Source organism: Arachis ipaensis, chromosome B9 (genome assembly GCF_059453495.1).
Source record: "Arachis ipaensis isolate K30076 ecotype BB chromosome B9, ASM5945349v1, whole genome shotgun sequence".
NCBI lineage: Eukaryota > Viridiplantae > Streptophyta > Magnoliopsida > Fabales > Fabaceae > Arachis > Arachis ipaensis.
The window spans coordinates 85,532,244-85,549,036 of NC_142444.1; the positions used below are offsets into that span (position 1 = coordinate 85,532,244).

At 38.0% G+C, this 16,793-nt stretch overlaps 1 protein-coding gene across 1 annotated transcript; it reads right to left on the reverse strand.

Annotated features, from left to right (window-relative positions):
* Positions 1-12,273: 12,273 nt before the first annotated feature.
* On the reverse strand, positions 12,274-16,483 carry LOC107618615 (uncharacterized). Its single transcript, XM_016320723.3, has 2 exons — positions 16,164-16,483; positions 12,274-14,879 (listed from the first exon to the last, which is right to left on the reverse strand). The coding sequence occupies exon 2, from the start codon at positions 14,803-14,805 to the stop codon at positions 12,544-12,546; it is 2,262 nt and encodes a 753-aa protein (XP_016176209.1). The 5' UTR covers positions 14,806-14,879; positions 16,164-16,483; the 3' UTR covers positions 12,274-12,543.
* Between the last annotated feature and the right edge of the window lie 310 nt (positions 16,484-16,793).

A 16,793-nucleotide genomic window follows, 5' to 3' on the forward strand; every position in this document is an offset into this window, starting at 1 on the left:
TGTAATTCAATCTCTCAAATCTTGATCAATAGCCAATTCCTTGGTCAATTGCTCATGAGAAGAGATGAAGTATGGTCATTGATTATACCACATGCATTTCCCAAATCAAGTATTGAGAGGGTTATAGTCACATACCCATCCAAACCCAATTTAGTCCAGCATGAGAAAGCATTTCTAGCTTGATCTCTTCATTCCTCTTTCAAGGTTCAAAAGAGATCCAAGTTTGAATAGCTTCTTTTCCAAGATAACTACCCAATTGGATGAAGACCGAAAGCTTTCAAGTAAAATCAAGAGAAAAGAAAGAAGAAGAAGAATAAGAACTACAATTGATCCATTGAATCACAATAGAGCTCTCTAACCTAATGTAAAGAGTTAGTTGATCATTGCTCTACAAAAATAGAAAAGAAAGAACGTGCAGAAAAGTAAAGATGAAGATTCAAAATGAAAATTCAACATTCATAAATGAAAAATTACAACTAAAAGAAAGAGAAGGAAAAGTGAGTGAGGGGAGGGAGTCCGAAGACCCCTCTTCAATCACCCATTCCAGAATTCCCCCTGTCCAAGCTAAGATGTTTTCAATTAAAAGACTAAAGCCTTTATATAGGCTCTCCTAAATTACAAAATGAAATGAAAAGCAAATTATAATTAAATGAAAATTCCTATTCTAGATGCTTCTTGTGGCCTTGATTGGTTGACAATTGTGGGCCTGCTTGCTTGAGCTTGGAAGTGGGCTTGAGAGAGAAGTGAGTCAAGTTGAGGTCCAGGTGCTAAAGTTAGTGCCAAAGTTAGCCACACTAACGCTACAAGTGTGGCGTTAGTGCTAAAGTTATTGTGGCTAACGTTGCACTTGCTGCCCAGTTGGTGTTTTTGGGGCTTAAAAGATGCCTCTTGTTTGTACTCAAATTTCATACCCATTATAAAGTATTATATATCGTTGGAAAGCTTTGAATGTCAGCTTTCTAACGCAACTAGAATCATCTCAATTGGACCTCTGTAGCTCAAGTTATGCTCCTTTGAAGTGGACATGGTCGCTAGCATATATGCCAACGTTACTGGAAATGTTGATTGCCAATAACGCTAGCGATTTCCCGTTTCTGAAGCTCAAACTTAGTCTCCACCCCATACTATTATATATTTTTGGAAAGCCCTGGATGTCTACTTTCCAATACTTTTGAAAGCACATCATTTGGAGCTCTACAACTCGAGTTATACTTCTTGGAAGGTGAAGAGGTCAGTTGGCCTTAATACAGGTTGATGCCATGTTCATCATTGCACTTTCGGGGCAGGTTTTCTCCCTCAAATTTCGTGTCAACCATGTAGTGCCATATATGCCTGGAAAGCTCTAGAATCCTACTTTCTAATGCCACTGAATTCACTTCATTTGGAGTTTTGTGGCTCAAGTTATTCTTGTTTGAAGAAGGCATGTTCAGGCTGCCAGGTGGGACTTTTGCCCACGTTAACTACCACGTTAACTAAGTTAACGTGGGAGTTAACGTGGCTCTTTGTGGCTTGTGTTGGCAACGTTAGTGACAATGTTTGGTGTCACTAACGTTGTCAACAACTTCTCTTCTTCACGTTAACTTCCACGTTAACCTAGTTAACGTGGAAGTTAACGTGACTCCTTGGGGTTGTGTGGTTGCTTTCAACGTTAGTGACAATGTTGGGTGTCACTAACGTTGTCGACCACCCTTGCCTCTTCACGTTAGCTCCCACGTTAACCAAGTTAACGTGGGAGTTAACGTGGCATTGTACACTTAGGCCAACGTTAGTGACAATGTTGAATGTCACTAACGTTTGCTTCCTTTCCCCCTTTTAACGTTAGAGGCCACGTTAACTAAGTTAACGTGGACTCTAACGTGGCCACTTATGAGCATTGGCCAACGTTAGTGATAATGTTAAGTGTCACTAACGTTGGCTCCATTTCCTTTCTTCAAAGTTAATGCCACTAACTTTTCTCACTAACGTTGTGGCTTTCCTTCCTTCCACTTTAGTGCCCACGTTAGTGTAACTAACGTAGCCACTAACGTGGCTCTTCTCTTCTTCTTTTGGCCTGAAATCAATCAAACAAAGTACATCAAAGTCTTGCTCTTAATCATGGGATCATGCATCATCCAATTTATCATATAATTCATGCAAAATCCTCATGAAATCATGTAAAGTGCACAATGTATGCTTGAATCAAGATGTAAGTGAATATCCACCCAAAACTAGCTTATTTCCTAAGAAAATGCATGAAACTACCTTAAAAACAGTAAAGAAAAGGTCAGTGAAACTGGCCAAGATGCCCTGGCATCATCTGGTCCTTGGCCCAGAGTGTCGAAATGCGTAGCCGACGCGCGCGCGCGCCTTGCGCTTGCACGTGGCTTGGGTTGGTTTTTTTTTCTTTTTTTTTTCTTTTCTTTTTGATGAGCATCAAAGAGAGCTTATAACCTTCCTATCCTCCTCTAAAATTTTAAAACAAGCTAAGGTGCAAAATTAAGCATATTTTTGAGATATAGGGGATTTTTCAAACAAATTGAGGAAACTTGCAAGCCAAGCAAAAATTCAAATTCAAAGAATCATCCCTAATTAAAGCATAAAATGTATAGACACCTTAACAAGAAAATTGAAATGTACCAAGAAGCAAAGGATTTATATACAATGGAACTCAATTCATTCATTTGTTATATCTACAAGGGAATGGAAAGAGTTTACCATGGTGGGGTGTCTCCCACCAAGTACTTTTGGTTTAAGTCCTTAAGTTGGACATTTAGGAGGCTTCTTGTCAAGGTGGCTTATGTTTGTACCCATCCTTGAACCTCTAAAAGTGCTTGTCCTCCAATCGGTTGTCAAAAGTTCCAACCATCTTCAATAAGCTTTGATAAGGTCCTCTCCAAGACATGAGCTCCCAAAATTGACTTCCATAAACTAATCTAGGATCCCATATCTTGTCCTCTCACCCATCTTCTAACTGATTGCCTTGACCTTTTCCGGGCGACAAGAAAGCAGAATTCTCATGGAAGCACTAAACTACTCTCCTTGACCCATTTACTTGAGCATTACACCAATCTATGTTCTTCAATCTTGAGCTTTCAACCATAATGAATCTAGATTTACAACGCTAACCACTAAACATCCTTCTCTTTCGCTTAATTCCACAAAGCGCCCTAAGTTGGCCATTCGTCTCAAGCAAACCATACTCAAGTGGGATAATAAAGCTGAGGGTTAGAAGTTTTACCCACTCAAGCGTAGGATTGGATGATGAACTAGGTGAAGGAGTTCCCAAGGGTCTTGATAAAGTATGCTCTACTCCCGTCCATCCTCTTCTGGGAAGTTCCACCATTTTGCAAGGTTCTTCAAGTTTCTCCTCATGCCAAGCTTTCTCAAGTTCACATTCTTTTTCACCAATTTCTTCTATCTCCTCCCCATCACTCTCATCATAGATAGGAGGTCTAGTGAAGTCTATCTCCTTATCAAGTGCAAGCATTTTGGGGAAGGACTCTTCAAACTCGAAAGGGTCATATGTCGATGCGGAATCATCATAAATAGGAGGGCTTGTTGCTTGGAATACTTCTTCCAGTTCTTCACTTACAATGGGTTTTGAAGGCTGTACATCCTTCTCAACCTTGCTTTCCAATCCACTGGGAGAGGGTTCAACAAGATCGTCAAGGGAGATGATCAATGTGGGCAAAAAATCACTAGTGATGGAAACCACTTCTTGATCATTTTCCTTCAACTCTCCGTTTACTTTTGCAACTTTACTCTCCTTTTTAACATCCTTTATGAGCTCAACGTATCCCAAACATCTATCCACTACTTCCTTTTGTTCGCTAATCTCTATCTTCTCCTCTTGTTGCACTTCTTGCTTCAACTCTTCTTCCTCACCTTGGAGCTTCAAGATTATTCCCTCGCTAGGCTCCTTGATAGTTTCTCCGCATTCAACAATGGGAGTGCTCAGGGTACATGAACCTAGGTGAGATGTTAGGTGATTCACGGCTTCTACCATGCTAGCTATCCTTGCTTTTAGCTCCTTAAACTTAGCTTCATCCTCCTCTTGTCGCCTTAAGATGCGAGATTCAAGATCTCTTAGTTCTAATATGAAGGCTTCGTCGGAAGGTGGTGGTGAAAGATAGGGTTCAGTGTTTGAGGGAAGATTGTCAATGTTGGAGGGTGGTTCATATTAGGGGAATTCTTGAGGTGGTGTATGTGGAATTTGTGGTTCTTGGGAGTATTGGTATGGGAATGGTGGTTGTCCTAGATGTGATTCAAATGGTGGTTGATATGGTGTGTATGAGTCATGGTCACATGGAGTTGAATGGTGATGTGAGGCTTGTGAGTATGGTGTGTGGCTATATTGAGGAACGGGATCACATGCATATGATGATTGTGGTTGACAAACACAATGAGGGTCATCACACACATTGGATTGATACACATTAGGATCAGGATTATACCCATAGGAGTTTATAGAAGGTTGTTGCCATAAAGGTTGTTCATATGCTTGAGGTTCCTCCCATCCTTGAATTCCAAACCCTTGATGCATACTCTCATTGGAGCTTTCATTTCCTACAACATAGTTTGAACTACACTCATAGCCAAAAGGATGAGAATTCATAATGAAAGAGAAAATAAAAACAAAAAAACAATAGGAAACAAAGAAGATAAAATCCTAACTAGTAAAATCTAGCAAACAAACCAAAATTCAAGCTATTCACAATATATACAATAGCCAATAACATAGCACCATTGCGTTCCCCGGTAACGGCGCCATTTTTGATGAACGAGATTCTCTTGATGGTTTAGAATTCCACTAATGAAGTCTCGTTGTGAAGTATAGTTTCCAAACCAATCAAGAATCCTTTCATGCAAAAAATATTGGTTGTCACATGTACAAACCCTAATGAAAATTGTCCTAAGTATTTGGACTCTGGGTCATCTCCCTAGGAACACAATGTAATACTTAGTTATTGGCTATGAAGGGGTAAAAAGGGGGATTTGGGTCATGAGAGGGCAAGAGAAATAGAATTAGCAAGCGAATAAAGAGAGCAAAATAAAGAACCCTTGGCTAAGATTTGGGTAATTGAGGTCACCATCCTTGTCAACCAAATATGTGACATTTAAGTATGTGACATTTACTCCTAAGCTTGAAGTACGTCAAATAGATTTGATCACATCCACCCTTAAGTCCTAACTTACCTACTAATTAACTTAGTAGTGGGTTAGCGTCAATGGGTGTCAAATTGATCACCATGGGTTCTCAAATCACCAAATCAAGCATACCCAATGACTCAAGATTATCCAATTCCCTTGGCTTAGGCCAAGAGTTGACAAAACTACTCAAAAATTAAGAAGAGCATTTTAACAAACACATAGAGTGCAATAAAAGTAAGCATCATAAGTTGCAAGAATAATAAAATCTAACAACTATTAAGTGCAAGAAAAGTAAGATCACAACTCAATTCATCAATAAAAAGAACATCAACACTAAATTACATTGAAAACAAATCAAATCCAACATGAGTTCATCATCACAAAAGAGAGCAAAATGAGAAATTAACATCATAATTAAGAAAACCAAGATGTAGGAATGAGAAATTATAAAAGAAACAAGATGAGATCAAGTAATTGAACTTGAATTTAAGATAATCTACCCTAATCCTAACCTAATTCTAGAGAGAAGAGGGAGCTTCTCTCTCTAGAAAACTAACTAAAGGCTCACCCTGCGAGAAATACAGGTTATTCTTCTTGCGAGGTGACAGGACACTCACCCTGTGAGGTTTTCTCTGTCTGCGAGGGGTACATGACACTCACCCTGCGAGATACATACAGTATACATATATGCGAGATAACAGTAGAGAGACAATATCCGGGTTAGCTACCGGATGTGTTGGGTTCTGGCAAAGTAACCGACATGTGAGCTCATAGCCAGTAGGACAGGCATACATCATCTGTATTTGATTGATTTGTTTAGGTTTGCTACTTGTCATGGCTTGTTTATCTGTGTATATTAAGTGACTATGTGCTAGTTGCTTTACCTGAATTTACTTGTATATTATTTGTTTGTCTTGCTTGTGTTTGAATATCTGAGAGGTCCCTAACGTTAAGATTTTTGCCAGTAAAGAATTTTATAAAAAAAACAGCCGCGTTGTAGGTATAGTTTCTAAACCAACAGAAATCCCTTCGTACAAACGTTTTGGTTGTCACAAGTAACAAACCCCTAAATAAATTGATAACCGAAGTATTCAAACCTCGGGTCGTCTTCTCAAGGAACTGCAGGGAAGTATGTTCTTATTATTGGTTATGAAAATTGTAAATTGGGGTTTTTAAGATGAGGAGCAAGTAATTTAAATTGCAATTGAAATAAGTAAAAGACTGTAAAGTAAATAAATAACTATAGAATAAACTTTTGGCAAGGTATGAGAAATTAGAAGTCCTATCCTAGTTACCCTTATCAATGATGATGAAGATTGAATCTTAATTCCACTCAGTTAGTCTTTACTTAAAGTAAGAAAAGTCAAGTGACTAATTAGTTAGATCCTCAAATCCTAGTTAATCCCTAAGGAAAGATTGGGATTGTTGAAGTTCAATTCAATTAGCAAAGATAACAATTATCAATCATGTTTGAGTTTGATAACTCCTGAGTTACTGATTTCTTAACCAAGACCAAAAGGGAAAAAAGTAAATCTACCGGAATAAAAATGTCTTCAGATTGGAAGCAACAGTAATATAAATAAAAGAGAGCAATAATAAACTGAAATACCTCAATTAACATTAATTCAAAGGAGTAATCTGTAACATGGAAGAGTTCATAAATTAAATTGAAAAGATAAATAAAAAAGAATGTTGAACCTGATAAAAAGATAATCCTAAAAGCGAATAAAATCCTAAATCTAAATCCTAATCCTAGAGAGAGAGGAGAGAACCTCCCTCAAAACTAAATCTAAATCATGAAAAGTAACTAATTGGCGACTCTCCCTGAATGGATGCATTTCCTCACTTCATAACCTCTGATCTGTGCCTTCTGGACTTGGATTTGGGCCAAAAAGGGCTTCAAAAATCACTGGGAGCGTTTTCTGTAATTTCTGGTGCGTGGCCTCTGTCACGAGGCTGCGTGGGTCACGCGGTCGCGTCACCCGGAGTTTTCCTTATCGCGCGGTCACGTCAGTCATGCGTCCGCGTCAAGCACGCGGTCGCGTCGCTGTTAATTCGCGCTGGCATGCAGCCGCGTCGTCCATGCGATCGCGTTACTGCCTGTTTCTTCAAAAACTTCATTTTATGCTTTCCTTCCAATTTTGTATGTTTCCTTTCCATCCTTTAAGTCATTCCTGCCTTAGAAGATCTGAAATTACTCAACACACGAATCACGGCATCGAATGGTAATAAAGGAAAATTGAAATAATTACTTTTAAAGCATAGGAAACATGTTTTTCACATACATCACATAATAAGGAAGAGAAAGTAAAACCATGCAATTAATATGAATAAGTGAGTGAAGGATTAAATAAATCACTTAAATTAGGCACAGAATGTATCATAAAATATGGGTTTATCAGTCCCTCATGTTAGTGTTAATTGACGTTGGGGGCTGTTTTGTTTGGAGATTGTTACCACTTTTGAATGGAATGGTTGGATATCAAATTTACTGAGTTTGAACCATTGTGACAATGAGAGAACTGATGACTTGTGTTGATGAGAGTTGAGAACTCGAAATCACTAAATATGCTGAAACTAAATATTGAGAAAAAAAATAAATACTATTGAGATGAGATTATTTTGATAATGGGTTATTTAAAGTAATTGAGATTGGATATATATGTATAGCTGAGATTAGCCTATTTAACCTGCCGAGATTTAAAGAGGACTCTAGGCTTGGATCTTATCTACTGGAGTTTTAGGATTGCCTAGTGGGTTCGTGTAGTCTTTATATCGTCTCTGTTTGAAATTTTTACCCTGCTGAGAACCCTGTAAAGGATGATGTTCTCGCCCGTTTCGGGAATTTATACTTTACAGATACAGGACGTGACGCACCTCGCTGATCATGCAGGATCTGCTCTTGGAAAGCAAAGATTTCTTTTGGGATTTATATTCTGTACTTAGATTATATATATATATATTCTTATCTCTTTTGTTTTCTCGGTTATGCACATTTACTCAACGCTTTGCGATTGATACGTACTTGTTTTGATTATTCTTTTCACAAACTCCTAGTTAACATATATTCCTTAAAATACTATGTATGTATTTTGTTTTTAAAGGTCGTAATATTTCACCACCTTTGATTTACAACTTAAGTGTAAAGCTCTATGTGGTAGGGTATTACAGTACACCACCACGATCCTTGCTAGGTGCATAAGTTACATATAATCATTTATATTCACAATCATTCTTAATTAACATATTTAGCACTAGATAAGAAGTACACCACCACGATCCTTGCCAATCAGTAATCACATTCATAGTCACAAACTTAATCAATTCTCATTGTCAATAACAATCATTTATCATCAATCATAATCTCTCCATATATTCTCAAATCTTAGCCCAGAACGAGTAGAACAAAGCCATAACCCTTGCATCTACCCAAGAAATATCATATCAATCAAACTTATTTTCATCATCTAATTCATCATTAATCATAATCTGCCAACATATATCTAAATCATAATTTTCATCATAAGCCTCACTTAAATTCTCAATCAGTTTCATATAATATAATTCAATGTAAACCCATAATTCTTGAAAATCTCAACTTAATATAACCATAAAAATCAAATTTTTTTAAAAACAAGTTCCCAAAACCGATTTTAATTTCATTTCTAAGTTTAAATCATTCTTAGGAGACTCGAAAATCATATCGTTGCGCTAAATCAATTCAAACACTTTAAATTCACTAAATATATCTTCAAAACATAACCTTTTATTTAGAAGTAATCCAATGAAACTCATTTTTTTTAAACTAATTTTCCAAAACTAACTTTAACTTCACTTTAAGTTTAAAATTTCTTCTGAAAAAAATTCAAAATCATTCTTATTTCCCAATTAAAATCTCAATTGAAATATAACCACTTATTTTGGAACAATTACTTTAACATAAAAATACCCCAAAACACAATCATTTACATAGTTAAATCAAAATTAAATAAATAATTTCTCAACCTAAATTTTTCAAATAAGACTTCAAACAAAGTCCTTAGGCTTTAGGAGGGTAACAACCAATCTCATTTTTTTATTATTTAATTTAATCCAAACTTATAAAAATTTTGACAGCACCTCTCTTAAAATTTGGACTTTACCACCCTTATAGGTTCCATCAATCACCGCAAATCACTGACCTTTTTCTCAACAAAAATAAAAAGAAACAATGTTCTTAATCCGTTCAATTTGGAAACAAAAGTGACATCATCAATTTATCCAAAACTTACAGCAAGCATTCCGTCTCAATAATCAGAAATAGCCACAATCCAACCATCATCATAACAACTTCAAACCAAATACAAAATCCAACTGTAACAGCCCAGACCACCCGCTAGCACGATATTGTCCGCTTTGGCACACAAGGCCTCACGGTTTTGCCTTTGACGATAGGGATGATAGCCTAAACCCCCCACACTCACTCGTCAAAACGCGTCATGCTAGGGAGAGGTATCCACACCCTTATAAGGCATGCTTCGTTCCCCTCTCCAACCGATGTGGGCCTTACAATCCACCCCCCTAAGGGAGTCCAGCGCCCTCGCTGGCACATCGATCTGGGTTCTGGCTCTGATACCATCTGTAACAGCCCAGACCTCTCGCTAGCACGATATTGTCCGCTTTGGCACACAAGACCTCACGGTTTTGCCTTTGACGATAGGGATGATAGCCTAAGCCCCCCCCCCACACTCACTCGTCAAAACGCGTCATGCTAGGGAGAGGTATCCACACCCTTATAAGGCATGCTTCGTTCTCCTCTCCAACTGATGTGGGCCTTACACCAACTCCATTCGACAATTACTTATCACGTTTCAATTTCACAATCAATACATTATATCAAGCAACCACTTCAGCAGCAATCAACTAAACATTTTCAATCGATCAATAAACCAACAAGGCAAGCAATTACATTCATTCAAAGTAACTCAGTTCAATCTATAAGACTTACGAAATCATAAAAATACATTTTTCGCATTCATATCGACTTGTAACAATTCTTTAAAGTAAAAGGAATTTAAGAAAAATCCACAATCTCAAACAGTCGAAACTCAAAAACTATAAAATGCGTCAAAACCCTCTTTCTCCTGGCCTGCAATAGCGACAGCCGTAACTTCAACTCCACTCCACTTTCACAGCAACTGTAGCAACTTTAATACACATGCGAAAATCAAAACTCAATCCTATGGCAATAATGCCACAAAAACCTCAGCAACATATAACAGAAACAGCGATTAAAAGGGTTTCGGAACAAAAACAAATTACTGCATAAAAAGGAACCAAGAACGGAATAACAACGGCTCCAGTGACGATCTCCGGTGATGACAATGTCGTTTTCCGGCGACCAAGCATGGCAGCACAACTAGAATAGAACCAAAAGGAGCGGTGGCAACTCCCGAGCAGCTCCGGTAAGCTCCATTAGTGGCCTCTGGCAGCTCCGCGGGTGGCGACGAGAGCGAGGCGGCACCAGCCACGACTGGGACGAGCTCCTCCTCTTCTTCGCGTTTCTCACACTTTGGTCTCGGTTCCCGACGGCGATGCCTCCCCTCTCTCGCGTCGAGTTCTCCTCGTGGTTTCTCAACGGCAGCTCAATGGCGACAACAGCTATAGCTACAGTAGTGACGATCGTGGAGCAACGGCGGTTGGGCATTGAGGACGAAGCCATCTTCTCCGTCACGTGTTCAGCCTCTCTCTCTCTCTCTCTCTCTCTCTCTCTCTCTCTCTAACAAATTTTTTAACAGAGAGATCATATTATCCCAAAATAAAAAGGTTGAGGGTCGAAGTGTCCTTTTTCTCTCTCTCTCTCTCTAACAAATTTTTTAACAGAAAGATCATATTATCCCAAAATAAAAATGTTGAGGGTCGAAGTGTCCTTTTTTTTAGACAGAAATTACTGTCTTTCGTAAAAATGGACAAGGACCAAATTAAGTGTTTATTCGAACTTTTAAAGAATGACGGAAGAATTAAGAAATTACATAAGAGATCAGTTACCACAATATATGCATCATTAATATTTTATAAGTTATGAATATGTATCCATTTATATTTCTTTTTATTTATATAATCAAGTTGAGCAAAGATGCAGTGGCTATATAAAGATTATTAGACTACTAAGGGAGATTATGTAGCGCTTTATATTTTAATATGTTAGTAGCATGCATTAAGAGTTGAAAAGTATAAAAGAAGTGTTGTGGTTACTAGTCATGAGTCTTTTGTTTTGATCTTCTCCTTTTTATGTAATTTAAATAAAAAAATATTTTATTTTTATTTTATTCAAATAAAATTAAAAGTACTTTTTTATATAATTTTTTTATTAAAAAAATATTTTTTTAAAAAATAAAAAAATTTAAATAATTTTTTTAAAAATCAATCCAAACTAACCCTTAATAAATAAACTATAGGCTGAGACAAAGCACCTTAAAAATGTTCATATTCCATTAATTCTTTTTGCAGAAAAATTCTTAACTTGGCTATTAGGTCCCCTCAACCATGTGCAACTTAATTTATAAAAGTTTTGCAAAATTATCTCCTTTCATGGAAATACCGCTAGAATCATGAAGCAAAGCAACTTCACCTATTAATTGTAATATATTGTCTATGTGCAGACAGAAGAAGTAGTAATTTGGAACATTTAGTTGGAACGCAATGGTAGAATTTTCAATCATAAAGAAGCAGGTGTTGAGATCATACAACATAGAACGTATTGGAGCTACAACGAATGGACTAACAGTAATCCTTTGGGTTGTTGATGGCACTGCAGGAGATGAGGGCGGTTTCAAATTTATTATATTAATTATTTTCGTATCTGTTTGTTCATGCTCCACTTCAATGTGTTAAGCTTTCTTTGTTTCAAAAAAAAAATTGTCTATGTGCAGTATTGTAACAAAAATGCGATGACATCAAATTCTAAAAGGGATGCAGTGAACTATATCGTTTTATTCATTTCCAAAATCATGTACATATAAACTATAATTACTTTGGACCGAGTAAACAACTTCTTTCCCATGACCATGAGTAATATACTAATATATAATAATTCTTGGTATTCATACACCTGTGAACAACTCCAGAATCCGGATGCTTACATTGCAAGAAGAAAATCGATCACATTAAAAAATCCCATCACATTAAAACTAAAATCGCACAAGTGTGACTTCAGAGGTAGAAGGCCGTTGGATACTTGAATATGAGAAGATTCAAATCCAAATACACTATTGAATAATACTGTAATTATTGGAGTATATACACATAGAAAGTCTCAGCAATAAATTAATTCACATTAATGTCAAGTAAATAAACACCTCATTACTTGCCAATCTACTAAGCTATCAAGCCTAAAAAACACCAGTGCAAGTTTGCAACAAGGGAAAATAAACCTCAGATGGGAGCTGCACATGTGGTTCTAAAGTGGCCTGTTTGATTACAACGGCTACAATGCACCACACGCTTGACACGGCCGCGGTCCTCTGCACGAACACGCTTCTTCCTTGGTCGTCCAGGTGGTCTGAGTGATTTTGGAGGATTAATGACAACATCAAGAGCATTGGTTGCATTGGGATCCCCTTCAGACAACTCCTTCCATAGAGATTTATCAGGAATTGGATGTATGGTTTGGGAATATGTCTTCCGGTATGTTGCAACTGTAAAGCAGCTCTCCGTGAATCTGTGGACATTCTGCCTGCAAGAAAGAAGTGCTGCCACTGCATGCGCACAGGGCAAACCATAGAGCTGCCAGCCTCGACAAAGACAGCAACGATTCCTAATATCAACTATATTTGTTCCTTCATGAGAAATAACTTCAAATTCAGCTTCATTGGCACGAAGAACCTGATATGTACGAGCGCGTTCAAGAGCCTCTGCAACACGTCTCTCGGCAGAAGGAACAAGTATTGATGTCCACTGCATGCTGGTCTCTCGCCGTTCATTAAACCAAGTCATTAGCTGCCTTCTGATGCATTCCATCATTTGAATTATGGGAAGGCCAGATGCCTCCAATATCCAAGTGTTTAAAGATTCAACAATGTTAGCTGTCAAATGACCAAACCTTTGCCCCTCAAAATATGCAGTAGCCCACAGCCGCGGAGGAATTCTTCGAATCCAATATGCAGCATCTTGTGATATCTCTTCGATCTCCAGAACTTTTGCTTCAAATTCGATCACCGTAAGTGCATTGGCTGCTTCCCAGAGGAGATTACCAAGCATAGTGTTATTAAATTCTTTTCGAAAGCTGTCGCTCAAGTGACGCATACAAAATCCATGGAATGCTGTAGGAAAATTCGCTTCCACACCATCAACAATTCCCTTAAGTCTATCAGACAGAATTGTAAGCCTTGGCATGTTTTCAGTGTTAATCTCAAGCAGGTTGTGAAGCTCAGACAGAAACCACATCCAATTATCATCATTCTCTTCATCAACAACACCAAATGCCAAAGGAAAGAGGGCACCGTCACCATCAAATCCAGTAGCAAGAAGCAAGGTACCAAGATACTTGCTTTTTAAATATGTTCTATCAAGCCCCAAGAGCGGCCGACAAGCATTTAAAAAGCCATATATACAAGCTTGAAAAGAAACAAAGAGACGTTGGAAGCAATTATCAGTGGGACTTCCATATACAGATGCAATACTTCCGGGATTTGTGCGTTTCAATTGTTCGCAGTATTGCGGAAGCAATCTATATCCTTCTTCGAAAGAACCACGCATTGCAGCCATGATACGCTCCTTGCCTCTCCATGCCTGCTTGTAAGATAAGGTAATACCATGAACCCTATGGATCTCTTCCAATATTTCCTTTGGCTTGCAATTAGGGTTCTCTTTCAGCCTTTGCTCCACAGAATTAGCGACCCACTGAACTGAGGCTTGTTGATGGCCAAGATGGGCAATTCCTCCACATGTATGATTCTCATGGATGGTCCTAATGGTAAATGTTGGAACCCCTGGGAGCTTGGCCGCATGAATGCGCCACGGACAGCCTTCACTTGCACATTTAGCAGTAAAGCGGGTCTTGTCGGATTTTATGGTTTGCATCTCAAAGTGCAAAGCAATTGCTGCATCCCTCAATGCCCGTCGACAACTCTTCACATCAGGGAATTCTTGCCCAACTGAGAGTTCGTAAGTGGGATTTACAGCAACAACACGTGCCTGAATTACAGGAGTAGATAGCATAAGCTGGGACTGTTCGATACCCAAATGATCGGCAGAATCAATGCCCATCTCCGTGTTCTGAACCACAGTCAGGGCCATGTTCTCATCAAATTCATGGTTCTCAGAAACGGGCAAATCATTGTTCTCCGACAGTACCAACTCATGATTATGTTCAGGAAGGGGTAACTCACGGTCATCATGCTCTGGTTTGTGATCCATGGAGAGTTCATGCTCATGGCCATAAGTGTGACAATGCTCACCTTCTTGATCATGGCTCTGTCTCATCTCCAACTCATGGTCTTGGTCTTGGGCATTTCCCAGGCCAAGTTCATGATCATGACTTTGCCCCAGATCCATATGATGCTCATGGCCTGCCCCCAGTTCCAATGCATGACCCTGGCTGAGCCCCATATTATGATCATGGTCCATCACTAATTGTTGGTCATGGCTTATTGCTAAATTGTGATTTTGACCAAGTATCAAATCTTGATTAGTCATCAAAGATATAAATGACCACTGCACAAAGTACAACACCAATAACTGATTAAGGACCGAGACACTGCTGCAAGATCCTGCAGATACAATGGAAAAGTCAGATACAGCATATCAATCCTATGTCCTGCACAGAAACATCAAAGGTGCTGAATTGCATGCATCACAAGAAAGCTACAACAGGAACAAAATGAAGATGATGCACGTAACCATTTCACACAGAATATGAAACAAGTCAAGTGAAATCTCTAGGCAGGCAGCAAACAAATAGAAGGCAGGTAATTCAAGAAGCATCTAATAAAGAGAACATATTACTTTTCTTTCCTTTCTTCAAGTACTCTCCTACCTTAAGTACATATTAAATGCGATTTGACAGTATGTACATACTACAGAATCATGTGAGTCATATTGGCAGAACACACAGAAAGTAAATTGCTCTAATGATTGCCACAATATCTCCCAAATAAGAAAAGTAAATAAATAAATGACAGATATGCCTACAAACTTAAAAGAAGAGCTGTCCACCGTTTTTAATATATAAGTACAACAATATAGAGGACCCAATCCAGGGAGGAAATACCCATGAAGAGGTGGTCGAGGCCATATATAATGAAAGAAATGGCCAAATACCACCACAATCATACATCCTAGTCCTTCGACACAAACTCATAAGATATATGACACATTCTTATCCACGCTCATAGTCTAACTTTTATGACTATACACCATATATCCGCAAGACAACATGAACTGACACTTTGTCAAAGGAACACTAAGAAGCCATTTAAGTATCCGTTTCAAATAAGCTAAGACCATCAACCACCATTATCAAACTAGAAAACTCGCATGTCATCTTCAAGTCATTTCTTGACCCATTTCAATCACCCTTCTTACCCACTACACAAATTCCTTAATACCATATGATTACTCTCCAGAATTCCCCCCTTATATAAACATATGTAATTATCCAATTCCCCCCTGTGGCATTACCATCAGGGGTTCATGGATACCAGTCCCAATCACAAATTGCATTATGCAAAATCAGCTGCTGATTACAATTTTACAGTTGCACAGCTGGAAATTCATACCCACACATCCATGATCAAATAGATAACAATCAAATGGTCAAACCCACACAACTGACATTGTAATAAATTATTTACCAGAAATTAAGATCAAAATCACCACTTTATTACAGCAAAATAGTAACAATAATAATTCAGAAAAATAGTGTAACAGAGCTAAGGTGAGAATCTATGTAAACAATCAAGAATGAAACTTTCATAAAACATAAGACATACAGAATTGATGTAAAAATATACAGCTCAGTTAAAATAATAATAATAATAATAATAATCTTTTACCTTTTCCAGGAGGGGTATAGTGCCATGGCCTTAGGATCTCGAAAGAAACACAAAGACGAAGTGAGTAACGCTCAGAAAGACACTACATCGAGGGTTCAGAGTATTAGGAACCGGATCAAATAAAGAACAATGGTTTTGCAATAGAGGGAAGAAGAAGAAGACTGAGAGTTTTGAAAAGGAAAAATGGCGGGGAAGTGGAGAAAATCGGAATTTAGGGTAAGAAGGGTAAGGAGAAGAGAGGAAGATTGGGAATTAGAAGGGTAGAAGCAGCATCGGTTCCGAGGGCTGAGAAGGGAAAAAATTTTGGGGAAAACAGGTTTGAGGCTAACCACAAAAAGAGGGTATTTAGGTCAAAGGAATTTTGCTTTTTTTTTTTGTGCTTCTTGAAATTACTGTTATGCCCCACTCCAATTTAAATTTAACCCATTTCATCTCGCCTCATCACTCATCAGTCATCAAGTCATCATAATTCACTACGTAAGATATAGTAAGGATTTTGTGTCTGGGTCTTCAAATAGATTGATAATTAATATTAATAATTAATTTTTATGTTTGTACGAAATCTAAAAGACTAAAACAATTGATTATTGAGTTTAATATTTTTCATGATGAATTATACTTGTTTGGCTA